General features: G+C 51.1%; 1 protein-coding gene across 2 annotated transcripts in view; it reads left to right on the forward strand.

Annotated features, from left to right (window-relative positions):
* The window catches only part of SUSD2 (sushi domain containing 2), a 356,158-nt gene that overhangs the window by 42,407 nt on the left and 298,086 nt on the right, over positions 1 to 15,665 (forward strand). Inside the window, exon 1 of one of the 2 annotated variants that reach the window (XM_073676400.1) lies at positions 2,831 to 3,083. The exons of the other annotated variant lie outside the window; for it this stretch is intronic. Coding sequence (XP_073532501.1) covers positions 2,846 to 3,083 — 238 coding nt within the window. The 5' untranslated portion in view covers positions 2,831 to 2,845. Of the gene's footprint in view, positions 1 to 2,830; positions 3,084 to 15,665 lie in introns of those variants that run through there. 2 annotated transcript variants of the gene reach the window in all.

Genomic DNA, 15,665 nt, shown 5'->3' on the forward strand with positions numbered 1-15,665 from the left:
TCAACACTACTGATGAGGAATTATGGAAGCCCAGGTTGCTTTGATAGCAGCCTTCAGCTTGTCTGCATTGTTGGGTCTGGTGTCTCATCTTCCTCTTGACAATACCTCATAGATTCTCTATGGGGTTAAGGTCAGACGAGTTTGCTGGCCAATCAAGCACAGTGATACTGTTGTGTGTAAACCAGGTATTGGTACTTTTGGCAGTGTGGATGGGTGCCAAGTCCTGCTGGAGAATGAAATTTCCATCTGCAAAAAGCTTATCGGCAGAGGGAAGCATGAAGTGCTCTAAAATTTCCTGGTAGACGGCTGTGCTGACTTTGGTCTTGATAAAACACAGTGGACCTACACCAGCAGATGACATGGCTCCCCAAACCATCACTGATTGTGGAAACTTCACACTAGACCTCAAGCCGCTTGGATTGTGTGCCTCTCCACTCTTCCTCCAGACTCTGGGACCTTGATTTCCAAATGAAAATGGGAACTCTAGGACCTTGTGGAGTGTGTCAATGACTGCCTTCTGGACATCTGTCAAGTCAGCAGTCTTCCCCATGATTGTGGAGCCTACTGAAACAGACTAAGGGACCTTTTTTAAAAGCTTAGGAAGCCTTTGCAGGTGTTTGTTAATTATTTTAATTTACTGAGATAATGACTTGTGTGTTTTCATTGGCTGTAAGCCATAATCATTAACATTAACAGAAATAAACACTTGAAATAGATCACTCTGTTTGTAATGACTCTATATAATATATGAGTTTCACTTTTTGTATTGAAGAACTGAAATAAATTAACTTTTTGATGATATTCTAATTTAGTGAGATGCACCTGTAGATGGGCAGGCAGCCTATGGCTCCCAAGTACAGGGTCCAACAATCAAATTGACAACAATACAGTTCAAAGTGGTGCTTACCCGTAAACCCAGTGTTACTCCCCTGCATCTGCTCGGCAGGGCTTCACCACCTTTCCCTATTGCTGCTGCCCTCTGCGTGCTCCACGTTGGGTTTTACAAGTGGCCCGGTGGTGCTTCCAAGATATCATCTGCCTAGGCCTATTTAAGATCCACTAAGACACACACCTATGTCTTGGTATAAAAACTCAAATGTCCTGTGTTTGGTGTGCTCCTCCATTTGTGTTTCAACTCTGAAACTGCATACCTACAGCTCAGCAGGTTAACACTCGCTCTCCCATCTCTGCATCAGTTGCAGCAAAAAAAAAAAAAACTTCTGCTGGACTTGGTTCATGTTGCATTCAGCCTTGCTTAGCACTACTTCATCTATTCTACTGGTCCTGAGTTTCCTGCTTGTGCCAAGTCCTCGCTTCCCACATGCCTGGATGCCTGGTATACCAATGCTGGAGGTCTACGTGCCCACCCTTACCTGGAGCTTAGCCTAACACCCAGTCAGAATCTGGGGCATGTGCAATGTCTGAGAACTTCGGCATGAGTGACACCACTGCTACCGTTTTTTCTTTCGAATTTTGAGCCCCGAAGAATTTTATACTCAGGGCAACTGCCCCTGTGTCCATGGGCCACTGTACTATACCACTGGATAGTTGTTAAATTGCTAGCTTTTAGGGGGTTTAGCCAGCTTGAGTATAGAGAAACTGCTTTACCGAGCCACTCATTCCAGCATGATAGCTAGATATCATCGTAGGGATACAGATATTGTCACGAGTGTGTCAGAGGTGACAGATAGTCGCCCTGCAGTTGGTTGCAAGAGATCTCTACGTTTGGCATTACAGACATCTTTTTAGAGGCTGGCTGTCTCTAGGACCCAGCGGCTACCTCCCTCTGGCTAATTAGCTCCCTGGCCTGGGTGTATAAATACCTGGTGTGTCTGAGGGGGAGGTACCGGCGATATTCATTACTATTTGTGAGGCTTTAGCAACAGCAGTACTTTGTCCTCTCTGGAGCTTGAGGCCGTGGGCGCATTTGTTTGGAGTCGTCTAAAGCTAAGCAATTCCCCCCTGTTTGTCTACCCTTGTCGTCTATAGAGTTTAGTGGAGAACGACTAGTGTTCATCTCCTTCCTTCCCTAGCCTTAGCCTTACGCCAGGGAAAGTAAGGACGAGGCACGCGTGTGGCGATTGGTGAAGAGCCAATATAGGGATGGTAGTTGAGACAGGGTGACACTAGACCAGACTAGGAGATCTCTACCCCCCCTTTCCCTAGAGTCTGGGCTCCCTTTCCCTCTTCCCTCTGTGTTGCACTAAGTCTTTCCCACACCTTGTGTGACAGATATCTATATGAACACTGCTACAGAGGTAATCCCTATATATGTCTACATATTTACATTACGAGAACTATTTATAGAATCAAATAATGTTAATCTACTTTTCTCATTTATTTCCATGAATGCTAAATCCTCCGCACACGAGCAGCATTAGTATAGAGCACCTCAGCCATGTGAAATAAACACCACCCATTTCTGTTCTTCCCACCCTGGACTGTGTGCACCAGCTGGAGAGACAGAGAACTAACAACTTCTCAGCATCAGGATCTTGGATGAAATAAGGAATTGTTCTATTAACAACGATTTTTTGCAGTTAAGGAATTATTAATTCTAGAGAAGGACATTTTTCAATGCCAAGGGAATTGTCATTGTGGAATTTGGATTGTAAATTTCATTGGGGAGAGTAAAACTGTACGAAGGCAGCAAGGAAACGAAATGTGATCCAGTGCAGAAGGCTTCTATTCTGGCAGCATAACCTGGTACAAGACAATTTTATATGGGAGGAAGAATAACCGTCTAGTGTTCTGCGGACTGGGGAGCACTTATGATACCGAAGTCCCAGGCCGGAGGGAAGTTGTCCTGTTAGAGTGTCACTAGGTCAGGCAGCATGTGGCAGTCATGCAGAGCTCGCACAAGAGAAAGCTAAGAGCTAAATGCAGCCCGCTGCATGAGTTCGGTGGAGGGGCTTTGGAGCTCAGACACTACAAGTCCATCGATACAAAGAATTCATTAGGTGATGCCGGGGATATTAATTCCGACTCCTCACGTCAAGAAACAGCTGTGTCTATGCCAGCCAGCCCAGCGAGAACCTACAGCAGGGGCAGCAGGGGCAGGGGGTCTCCCCTCACTGGATATGGTAAATGTCATTTCATTCCACTGTTTATGACGGAAAGATGGTCTCGTTACCTATTCTGTAAATCCTGCATTTCTGCAGCAGGAGGTTTTTAGGTCATGTTAAACAGATTGTTATTAGCAGGGGAAATCTGCTAAGGATCTTAAAGTTACACATGGCCGTGGTTTATATTGAACATTTATAAACCTTTGCATCCTGTATTGGTTCTGATTAGTGTTGAGCGATACCTTCCGATATCGGGAAATATCGGATCGGATTGGATCGGACCGATACCGAAAAAGTATCGGATATCGCCGATTCCGATACCGGAAACCAATGCAAGTCAATGGGACAGAAATATCGGAATGAAAATAAACCCTTTCTTTCCTTGTAGGTTAATTCTACATGAAGGAAAACAACTAAGAATAATGTAGAATGTATTGGGGAAGGTGGGGGAGACAATAAAGGCATAGAGGTTTAGCCCAATCAAATGGAATAGCAGGAATTAATATTTTTTTTAAGACGTTCTGAGTTACGGAAATATTGACTATGTTAAGTATTTTTATATTTTGTCAGATATTTATGTTTCACTACTTCCATGCTCTTCACCTTCTTTTTTACTTCTCCCACACTTTCTCCTTCATCATCCTCAGCATCTTTTTCATCCTCTTCTTCTTCACCTTCTTCATCTTCTTCTTCTTCACCTTCTTCGTATTATTCTTTTTTTTTTACATTCTTCATATTCTACTTCTTCATCTTCTTCATATTCTTCTTCTTCATCATATTCTTATTTGTGACAGGCATTCCTGTAGTTGTTATCTATAAAAGGTTGGACATTACACCTTTCGTTCTGCCCGTCACAAAAGATTTACAACAGGATTTGTCCGCGTTCAGTTTGGCCTGCAGCAGAAGGTCTTTTACAGGGGCACCACGAGGAGGAACGGACTCACCCCCATACACTGCTTAGTCATCTTCTGCTTATAATTTAGATATTATCTTTTGCTCTGATTTTTAGTCTTATGCTTAATGTTCTTCCGCTTTTTGTTCTGCAGCTTCTTGTATTTCTGCTTCTTGGTTTTCTGTCTCTTGTTCTTCTGTATCTTGGTGCTTGTCTTCTCTTCTTTGTCCTCTTGGTCAACTTCTTCAGGGTCATCTTCTTGGTCTTCTTCGGGGTGGTCTTCAGGGTCGTCGTCTTCGGGGGTCCTCGTCTTCGGGGTCCTCGTCTTCTTCGGGTTGGTCTTCTGGGTCCTCGTCTTCGGGGTCCTCGTCTTCTTCGGGGTGGTCTTCAGGGTCCTCGTCTTCTTCGGGGTGGTCTTCAGGGTCCTAGTCTTCTTCGGGGTGGTCTTCAGGGTCCTCGTCTTCAGGGTCGTTGTCTTCGGGGTCCTCGTCTTCTTAGGGTTGGTCTTCAGGGTCCTCATCTTCAGGGTCCTCGTCAGGGAGATTCAGAGTGATTACCAAGAACCATTTCAAAAAGCTTGAACTTGGAAATGTAGCAGAAGGTACAAGAAAGCTGAGGAACTACCGAGAACCAGCTGACGGTACTGGAACCCGGATGGGTAGCAGAAGGTACAAGAGCCAATGGAACTGCCGAAGACCAGCTGATGGTACTGGAACTCGGTTACAAAGCAGGAGGTACCTGTGCCAGAAAGCACTACCAAGGACCAGCAGACGTTGGTGGAACTTGGATACCGAGAAGGAGGCACCTAATCCAAAGGCACTGCCGAGAACCAGCTGACGGTACTGGAACCCGGATGGGTAGCAGAAGGTACCCATGTAAAAAAAAGTTCAAGGCCGCGAGCCGGCCACAGTTACCAAAACCCACAGTCCTACAGGGGGTGCTTGTCCTATTGGCACTATGGAACCAGCCTTCATTGCCAGATCCCGCAGCCCACATAGGAGTCACCTAAACTGCAGGCACCATAGAGTCGGCTAACCCGACCACAACACGACAGGACAACGCATTGGAGGCAAAGTGACGTTGACACTACCCGGAAACAGCTGGCGTGCTGGAACCAGGCTGGGCAGGAGGGAGTACCCGTGCCAAAGTCACTGCCGAGAACCAGCTGACGGTACTGGAACCCGGATGGGTAGTAGAAGGTAAAAGAGCAAATTGAACTACCGAGGACCAGCTGACGGTACTGGAACCCGGATGGGTAGCAGAAGGTACAAAAGCCAATGGAACTGCCGATGACCAGCTGACGGTACTGGAACTCGGTTACTAAGCAGGAGGTACCTGTGCCAGAAAGCACTACCAAGAACCAGCAGACGTTGGTGGAACTTGGATACCGAGAAGGAGGCACCTAATCCAAAGGCACTGCCGAGAACCAGCTGACGGTACTGGAACCCGGATGGGTAGTAGAAGGTACAAGAGCAAATGGAACTACCGAGAACCAGCTGGCGGTGCTGGAACCCAGGGTAAATACTAAAAACAGAGTGGAGCCAGAGGTGTAATTGGAGCAAGTTTTAAATCAGTAGTACAGTGGATGTGGACAAAGCAGGAGAATTTGCCGGACACACAGCAGGGGAACAGCTGACGTTACTGAACCCCAATAACGCTGCAGCAAGCGTTGACTGTGCAGACGGCACTTCTGAGCAGCAACTAGCGGTATTGGAGCCCAGGGTAAATACTAAAAACAGAGGAGCCAGAGGTGTATTTGGAGGAGGTTTTAAATCAGTAGTACAGTGGATGTGGACAAAGCAGGAGAAATTGCCGTCCGCACAGCAGGGGAACAGCTGACGTTACCGAACCCCAATAACACGGCAGCAAGTGTTGACTGTGCAGACGGCACTTCCGAGCGCCAACTGGCGGTGTTGGAGCTCAGGGATAATACTGAAAACAGAGGAGCCAGAGGTGTATTTGGAGGAGGTTTTAAATCAGTAGTACAGTGGATGTGGACAGAGCAGGAGAAATTGCCGTCCGCACAGCAGGGGAACAGCTGACGTTACTGAACCCCAATAACACGGCAGCAAGTGTTGACTGTGCAGACGGCACTTCCAAGCGCCAACTGGCGGTGTTGGAGCTCAGGGATAATACTGAAAACAGAGGAGCCAGAGGTGTAATTGGAGCAACTTTAAAATCTGTAGTAGTGAGAATGTGGACAGAGCAGGAGAAATTGCCGTCCGCACAGCAGGGGAACAGCTGACGTTACCGAACCCCAATAACATGGCAGCAAGTGTTAACTGTGCAGACGGCACTTCCGAGCGCCAACTGGCGGTGTTGGAGCTCAGGGATAATACTGAAAACAGACGAGCCAGAGGTGTATTTGGAGGAGGTTTTAAATCAGTAGTACAGTGGATGTGGACAGAGCAGGAGAAATTGCCGTCCGTACAGCAGGGGAACAGCTGACGTTACTGAACCCCAATAACATGGCAGCAAGTGTTGACTGTGCAGACGGCACTTCAGAGCGCCAACTGGCGGTGTTGGAGCTCAGGGATAATACTGAAAACAGAGGAGCCAGAGGTGTAATTGGAGCAACTTTAAAATCTGTAGTAGTGAGAATGTGGACAGAGCAGGAGAAATTGCCGTCCGCACAGCAGGGGAACAGCTGACGTTACTGAACCCCAATGACACGGCAGCAAGTGTTGACTGTGCAGACGGCACTTCCGAGCGCCAACTGGCGGTGTTGGAGCTCAGGGATAATACTGAAAACAGAGGAGCCAGAGGTGTAATTGGAGCAACTTTAAAATCTGTAGTAGTGAGAATGTGGACAGAGCAGGAGAAATTGCCGTCCGCACAGCAGGGGAACAGCTGACGTTACTGAACCCCAATGACACGGCAGCAAGTGTTGACTGTGCAGACGGCACTTCCGAGCGCCAACTGGCGGTGTTGGAGCTCAGGGATAATACTGAAAACAAAGGAGCCAGAGGTGTAATTGGAGCAACTTTAAAATCTGTAGTAGTGAGAATGTGGACAGAGCAGGAGAAATTGCCGTCCGCACAGCAGGGGAACAGCTGACGTTACTGAACCCCAATGACACGGCAGCAAGTGTTGACTGTGCAGACGGCACTTCCGAGCGCCAACTGGCGGTGTTGGAGCTCAGGGATAATACTGAAAACAGAGGAGCCAGAGGTGTAATTGGAGCAACTTTAAAATCTGTAGTAGTGAGAATGTGGACAGAGCAGGAGAAATTGCCGTCGCACAGCAGGGGAACAGCTGACGTTACTGAACCCCAATGACACGGCAGCAAGTGTTGACTGTGCAGACGGCACTTCCGAGCGCCAACTGGCGATGTTGGAGCTCAGGGATAATACTGAAAACAGAGGAGCCAGAGGTGTATTTGGAGGAGGTTTTAAATCAGTAGTACAGTGGATGTGGACAGAGCAGGAGAAATTGCCGTCCGCACAGCAGGGGAACAGCTGACGTTACTGAACCCCAATAACATGGCAGCAAGTGTTGACTGTGCAGACGGCACTTCCGAGCGCCAACTGGCGGTGTTGGAGCTCAGGGATAATACTGAAAACAGAGGAGCCAGAGGTGTAATTGGAGCAACTTTAAAATCTGTAGTAGTGAGAATGTGGACAGAGCAGGAGAAATTGCCGTCCGCACAGCAGGGGAACAGCTGATGTTACTGAACCCCAATAACATGGCAGCAAGTGTTGACTGTGCAGACGGCACTTCCGAGCGCCAACTGGCGGTGTTGGAGCTCAGGGATAATACTGAAAACAGAGGAGCCAGAGGTGTATTTGGAGGAGGTTTTAAATCAGTAGTACAGTGGATGTGGACAGAGCAGGAGAAAGTGCCGTCCGCACAGCAGGGGCTGACGTTACTGAACCCCAATAACACGGCAGCAAGTGTTGACTGTGCAGACGGCACTTCCGAGCACCAACTGGCGGTGTTGGAGCTCAGGAATAATACTGAAAACAGAGGAGCCAGAGGTGTAATTGGAGCAACTTTAAAATCTGTAGTAGTGAGAATGTGGACAGAACAGGAGAAATTGCCGTCCGCACAGCAGGGGAACAGCTGACGTTACTGAACCCCAATGACATGGCAGCAAGTGTTGACTGTCCAGACGGCACTTCCGAGCGCCAACTGGCGGTGTTGGAGCTCATGGATAATACTGAAAACAGAGGAGCCAGAGGTGTAATTGGAGCAACTTTAAAATCTGTAGTAGTGAGAATGTGGACAGAGCAGGAGAAATTGCCGTCCGCACAGCCGGGGAACAGCTGACGTTACTGAACCCCAATGACACGGCAGCAAGTGTTGACTGTGCAGACGGCACTTCCGAGCGCCAACTGGCGGTGTTGGAGCTCAGGGATTACAGTTCAGGTGGTAGAAACATGAACAGAACAGGAGACCTGGATACTTTTGCCAACAATTATTTATTCTGGAAGAGGACTGGCAAATTCATGAGAGATCCAGGCCTTGTTCATTTTGAGAAAAGTCAGCCGGTCAACGTTATCGGAGGATAGTCCCATGCGACGGTCTGTTAGTACACCACCTGCGGCACTAAAGACGCGTTCCGATAATACACTAGCAGCAGGGCAAGCTAGCACCTCCAATGCATACTGACTTAGTTCTGGCCATGTATCTAGCTTACAGACCCAAAACTTGAAGGGAGAAGAGCCGTCTGGGAGTACTCTAAGAGGGCAAGACATGTAGTCTGTCACCATCTGACGGAAACGTTGCCTCCTGCTGACTGGAGCCGTCTGTGATGGTGTAGACATTTGTGGCGGCGGGGACACAAAACTTTGCCACATTTCGGCCATACTGGTCTTGCCTTGTGCTGAGGCGCTGCTTCTGCTCCCTCTTTGTGCAGAGCTTCCTCCACTGCCTCGACGCACTGAGCTGCTTTGTAAAGCACTAGCAGCACTGCTCTCGGTTGGAATGGAGAACATGATGGAATGCACCAGTGCGTCTTGGTACTCCCGCATTTTACGCTCCCGGTTCAACGGTGTTATGAGGCTTTGTAAGTTGTCCCGGTAGCGAGGATCTAGGAGGGTGGACACCCAATAATCAGCCGTGTTGAGAATGTGGGCGATGCGGCGGTCGTTTCTCAGGCACTGCAGCATGAAATCAACCATGTGCTGCAGACTGCCAACTGGCCAAGAAACGCTGTCCCCTGCTTGAGGCGTGATCTCTGCCTGCTCTGCATCACCCCACCCTCGCTCTAGATACTGACTACTAGAGCATTGTGTACCTCCCTCCTCTGGACAGATGTCTTCCTCATCCATTGACTCCTCCTCATCCTCCTCACAAAGTGTCCCCTGCCTAGGCCTTTGTGAGGAACCACGTTGCGCAGACTGTAGAGAAGCAGATGGCATTTGTGACTCCTCATCCTCCACCTCTTCCAAAACCTCGTCCCTTAGTGCTTGCAGTTTTTTTTCAAGCAGGCAGATAAGGGGGATAGTCATGCTGACTAGTGCATCATCTGCACTCGCCATCCGCGTGGAATAATCGAAGGCACGCAAAACGTGGCAAATGTCCTTCATAGAGGCCCACTCAGTGGTGGTGAAGTGTGAACAGCTCGCACTGCGACTTCTTTGCGCCTGCTGCAGCTGGTACTCCATTACTGCTGCCTGCTGCTCACACAGCCTCTCCAACATATGTAACGTTGAATTCCACCTGGTGGGTAGGTCACATATGATGCGATGTTCCGGAAGACGTAATCGGCGCTGCAGAGCTGCAATGCGTGATCTTGCATTGCTGGAATGCCTCAAGTGAGCGCACTCTATGCGGACCTTGTGAAGCAGTGCATCAAGATCCAGATAGTCCCTCAAAAAACTCTGCGCGACCAAGTTGAGCACATGTGCCAGACATGGGATGTGAGTGAGGTTGCCTAGGCCCAGAGCTGCCACCAGATTTCGGCCATTGTCACACACTACCATGCCTGGCTGGAGATTCGCTGGCACAAACCACACGTCGCTCTGCTGCTTGATGGCATTCCAGAGCTCCTGCGCTGTGTGGCTTCGATTCCCCAAAGAAATTCATTTTAATACGGCCTGTTGACGTTTGGCCACGGCTGTGCTCATATTGGTCACCATAACAGGTAACCTTTCACGGGTCGATGTGGAGGTAGACCGTGACGGCTCCTGCAGCGCTGATTCAGAGGAACTGGAGTATGAGGAGGAGTCAATGTGTACAGACTGGATTCCTGCAATCCTTGGAGTTGGCAGAACACGTACAGCGCCACTCTCAAGATCTGTACCCGGCTCCACAACATTTACCCAATGGGCAGTGAGGGAAAGGTATCGTCCCTGTCCATGCTTACTGGTCCACGCATCGGTGGTCAGGTGGACCTTGCTACTGACGGCGTTTTGTAGCGCATGTTTAATTTTTCCCTCCACATGGATGTTGCAGGGCAGGGACGGCTTGCCTGCTGAAATAAAATCGGCTGGGCACGTTGTATTGTGGGACTGCCAATGCCATAAAGTTACGGAATGTGTCAGTCTCCACCAGCCTGAATGATAGCATTTCAAGGGCCAGTAGTTTAGCAATGCCAGCATTCAGAGCCTGTGCTCGGGGGTGGTTTGCCGAGTATGGGCGCCTTTTCTCCCATGCCTGTGCTAACGATGGCTGTAGACTGGCCTGGGAGTGTGAGGATGACTGGGAAAGTGGTGCTGTGGGTGGAATTACACTGTGTCTCTGTACAACAGTGCCAGAGATTCTTCCATGGCGATCCTGTGAGGAAGCCGAACCATCTGTCTGTGAGCTGGAGGAAGAGGCTACAACACGAGCTGAAGAGGTGGTAGGTGGCGCTGTAGGTTGGCCTAGGTCTTCAGTGTGTTTTTGTAACTCCACCACGTGCTTGGTCCGCACATGTTTCCACGTATTTGTGGTATTGAGGTTGCTGACACTTTTCCCTCTTTTCACCTTCTGATTACACAGCTTGCATTTGACAAAGCAAATGTCATCTGCAACTGTGTCAAAAAAGGACCAGGCACTGCAAGTCTTGGGAGCGCCCGCTTTGGATTTTGGAAGAGCCATGCTCCTAATGGGTGCCGAAGTGGAGGCTACAGGCAACCAAGTCTGCCCCCTCCCTCTCCCTCCTTTTTGGGCTGTTCGGGGAATCTCTTCCTCAGAGCTGCTCCCACCACCTTCCTGTCCCTCACGCCATGATGGGTCAAGGACCTCATCATCTACACCACCCTCTTCAAACAACTGCTTCTCCTGGGTAGTCTCGACAGCACCAGAAAGTGGCACCTGAGTCTCATCATCAGATGCGTACTGAGGTGTGCTGCTGACCATAGGCACTAGCCCACCCGCCTCTTCAGATTCAGAGAGACAAAACGGTTGCGCATCACTGCATACTACCTGTAGCACCGGCGTCCCTGCCCTCTGCTAGGCAAGGACGCTGTTCCCCTCACCTCTCTGCTCCGTGCCCGGCGTCCTCCTCCCGCTCTGCTGGCAGCTCGCGCTCCTTCCCGGCCACTGTGCTTAGGGCGCGCGCGCGCGCTCTCCCTCCCTCTTAAAGGGGCTGCGCGTGCCGTCCTAAGGAGTCCCGGCCAATGGCCGGAGGACTTCACCATATATAAGGCACCTCCTCCAAAATGGAGGTGCCCGAGCAATGTTGTTGCACTGTTCACTACTCTGCTTCAGCCCTCAGGTCCCGTTACCAGTTACCTGCCGGATACCTGCCAGATTCCTGCCAGCTTGCTGTCTTATTCCTGCCTGATATTCTGCTACCTGCCTGCTTGCCTGAGGTCCGACGGTCTGCCTTCCAACTCCTGTCAGTCTGTCTATGGACCAGCTTGCCCGCTCACCTGGGAGTGCACATCTGCTACCTGCCTGCTAGCCTACCTGGAGGCTCCGCCGTCACGTGCTGTGACCACCTGCCTGTCCAGTGACTCCTGCCCGCTCACCTGGGAGCGCTCATCTGCTGCCTGTCTGCTAGCCTACCTGGAGGCTCTGCCGTCACGTGCTGTGACCACCCGCCTGTCCAGAGACTTCTGCCCGCTCACCTGGGAGCGCTCATCTGCCGCCTGTCTGTTGGTCTTCCTGGAGGCTCCGCCGTCACATGCTGTGACCACCCGTTTATCCAGAGACTCTCGCCTGCTCACCTGGGAGCTCACGTCTACCATCAGCCGCCACAGGTCGTACCAACCCTTTACCCAGAGACTGCCCCGGTCACTTGCCGTGACCATCTGCCCGTTCATCCAGAGACTGCCCCGGTCACTTGCCGTGACCTCCTGCCCGTTCTTCCAGAGACTGTCCCGGTCACCTGCTGTGACTGCCTGCCTGGTCGCCACCCGCTCCCTTACAAGGACCGCCCCCTTGTATAGTAACTCAGAGGTTCCGCCTCCCAGACCCGTTACAGTTTGCTCGGGCCATGGAACCCGGTGGCACCCAAGCTCCCTCGCTTTCGGACCTGTGTCATGAACTGTCCCGTCAGAGGTCCCAACAGGAGTCCATCCTGGGTCACCTGCGGAATGTCAATTCTCGCCTGGACACTCTGACTGCTCCGCCATCAACCTCTGTCAGTGCCATGACTCGCAATCCGGCAGCTCCGCTGCCCACTAATACCATGGTATCCTACCCCGGACCCCGGCTTTCTGCACCTCCTCGCTTCGGAGGCGACTCCGCCCAGGCTCGGGGCTTCATAAATCAGTGCACCCTGCACTTTGAACTCTTGTCCCACCAGTTTAACTCCGACCGGGCCAAAATTGCCTTCATCATGTCCCATCTCACCGGGGAGGCCCTGGCCTGGCTAAATCCTCTATGGGAGAGAGGAGACCCCCTGGTGTCCGACTTGCCTGCCTTTCTCACGGCTTTCCGGAAAGTCTTCGACGAACCCGGACGGAAGACCTCATCCGCATCATCACTGCTACGCCTCCGTCAGGGAAGTCTCACCGTGGGCCAATATGCCATACGGTTCCGTACCCTTGCCTCGGAGCTGGCCTGGGATAACGACGCTCTGGTATCCGTCTTCTGGGAGGGTCTGTCCGGCCGTATTAAAGATGAACTTGCCGGTCGGGACATTCCTACCACTCTCGATGACCTAATAACTCTTGCCACCCGGATTGACCTACGGTTCCAGGAGCGTGCCAAAGAGGTCACCCGTGAGAGGAGGTTTCCACGTCTAGCTCCTACTTTTCAGAAACCCGTCACTCCCTCCGTCTCTCCCCAGGTACACTCTCCTGAGCCTATGCAGGTCGACCAGACCAAGATGGTCAAAACCCGTCAGGACTTACGCCGTCCCGAGGGGAGCTGCTTCTACTGTGGCAGTAAGGAGCACCGGATCCGTGCCTGCCCAGAGAGGTCGGGAAACGCCTGTGTCTAGGTTCGCTCAGAGAGGTCGACCTAGACAAGAATAAATCCTCTCCATCTCTGCTGCTGTCAGTCTCAATCGTCTGCGGGGAGAACCGTTATTTCGAACTAGCCCAACTTGACTCTGGAGCAGCCGGGAATCTTATTTCACAGTCCCTGGTAGAGAAATACCGCATCCCCACCAAACCTCTGGCTGTACCCTTGTCTGTTGCTGCCGTGGATGGGGGTCTCTTACCACGCCCCATCCAACTCATCACCGAATCCATTACTCTGCAGGTGGGAATGCTGCATTCTGAGAGTATCTCCTTTCATGTTCTGCCTGGACTCTCTCACGCCCTCTTGCTAGGTCTACCTTGGCTCCAGAGACATGCACCCGTGCTTGACTGGCAGACCGGAGAAGTCCTTCGCTGGGGACAGGACTGCCATAAGACCTGTCTGGTTCCCGTCCATCCCGTCCGTCCTTCTCCTACCCCAGCTAATCTACCTGGACTTCCGATTCCTTATTAGTCTTATGCTGATGTCTTTAATAAAAAGGAGGCAGAGACACTACCCCCTCATAGACCATACGACTGCCCTATCGACCTGTTACCCAGTACTACTCCTCCCCGTGGGCGTATTTATCCATTATCCGCTGCTGAGACCCGGTCGATGTCCGAATATATTGAGGAGAATCTGGCCAGGGGATTCATCCGGAAATCTACCTCCCCGGCGGGAGCAGGCTTCTTTTTCGTCAAAAAGAAGGACGGCTCTCTCCGTCCCTGTATAGACTATAGAGGCCTTAACCAGATCACGGTGAAGAATAAGTACCCCCTTCCGCTCATTCCGGAGTTATTTGATCGTCTGAGGGGGGCTAGAATCTTCACCAAACTGGACCTCCGTGGGGCGTACAACCTGGTTCGTATCCGTCAGGGGGATGAATGGAAGACGGCATTCAACACCCGGGATGGCCACTATGAATATCTGGTAATGCCCTTTGGTCTCTGTAACGCTCCTGCCGTCTTTCAAGAGTTGGTCAATGACATCTTCCGGGACCTTCTCTACTCCTGCGTAGTGGTGTACCTGGACGACATCTTGGTCTTCTCTCCGGATCTCCAGACTCACCGGAGGGACATTCGTCAGGTCCTGCTCAGGCTCAGGCAGAATCACCTCTTCGCTAAATACGAGAAGTGCCTCTTTGAGCAGACCTCGCTTCCGTTTTTGGGCTACATTATTTCTCAGACTGGCCTACGAATGGATCCAGAGAAACTGTCTGCCATCGAGAAATGGCCTCGACCGGAGGGGTTGAAGGCCATTCAGCGGTTCCTGGGCTTCGCCAACTCCTACCGCCTCTTCATACCACACTTCTCTTCCCGGACTGCCCCAATTTCCGCGCTCACCCGTAAGGGTACTAATCCCAAAGAGTGGCCGCCCGAAGCAGAGGAGGCCTTTCTTTCCTTAAAACAGGCCTTCTCTTCCGCCCCGGTGCTGCATCGCCCGGACGGCAACAAGCAGTTCTTCCTGGAAGTTGACGCCTCCTCCTCTGGAGCCGGAGCGGTACTTACTCAAAAATCATCTTCCGGGAGGATGGTAACTTGCGGCTTCTTCTCTAAACTCTTCTCCTCCTCAGAGCGCAATTATTCCATAGGAGACCGAGAGTTATTGGCCATCAAACTGGCATTGGAGGAGTGGCGTTACCTGCTCGAGGGGGCTCTTCACCCGGTAATAATTTACACTGACCACAAGAACTTGGCTTACCTCCAGCATGCCCAGAGACTTAACCCGCGCCAAGCCCGGTGGTCCTTGTTTTTTGCTCGCTTTGATTTTGTTCTTCATTTTCGCCCGGCTGACAAAAACGTCAAGGCGGACGCCTTGTCTCGATCCTTTCTGGTGTCTGATCTCGAGGAAGATCCGAAACACATCATCGATCCCGCCAGAGTAATGCAGGTGGCTCCCGTGAGTCTAAATCGTCTCCCTCCCGGAAAGACGTTCGTATCAGTACCTGATCGGGAGAAGATCCTTCAATGGGGTCACTCGTCTAAACTGGCTGGCCACGCCGGTCAGAAAAAGACCCTCCAGCTTATTACCCGGCACTACTGGTGGCCTACCCTGCACAAGGACGTAATAGACTTTGTTTCTGCCTGTGTGTCCTGCGCCCGCAACAAGGTTCCGAGACATCTGCCAGCCGGTCGCCTCCTTCCGCTTTCTGTACCTGCTGCCCCCTGACAGCATATAGCAATGGACTTTATAACTGACCTCCCAGTCTCTGCCGGTTGTACGGTCATTTGGGTGGTCGCTGACTGCTTCTCCAAGATGGCTCATTTCGTTCCCCTGCCAGGCCTCTCGTCTGCACCCGAGCTAGCTAAAGACTTTATTCGTCACATCTTTCGTCTTCATGGCCTGCCCCTCCACATCGTGTCGGATCG

The sequence above is a fragment of the Phyllobates terribilis genome, unplaced genomic scaffold, assembly GCF_046119375.1.
Source record: "Phyllobates terribilis strain yellow unplaced genomic scaffold, ASM4611937v1 Scaffold_1__5_contigs__length_1240528914, whole genome shotgun sequence".
NCBI lineage: Eukaryota > Metazoa > Chordata > Amphibia > Anura > Dendrobatidae > Phyllobates > Phyllobates terribilis.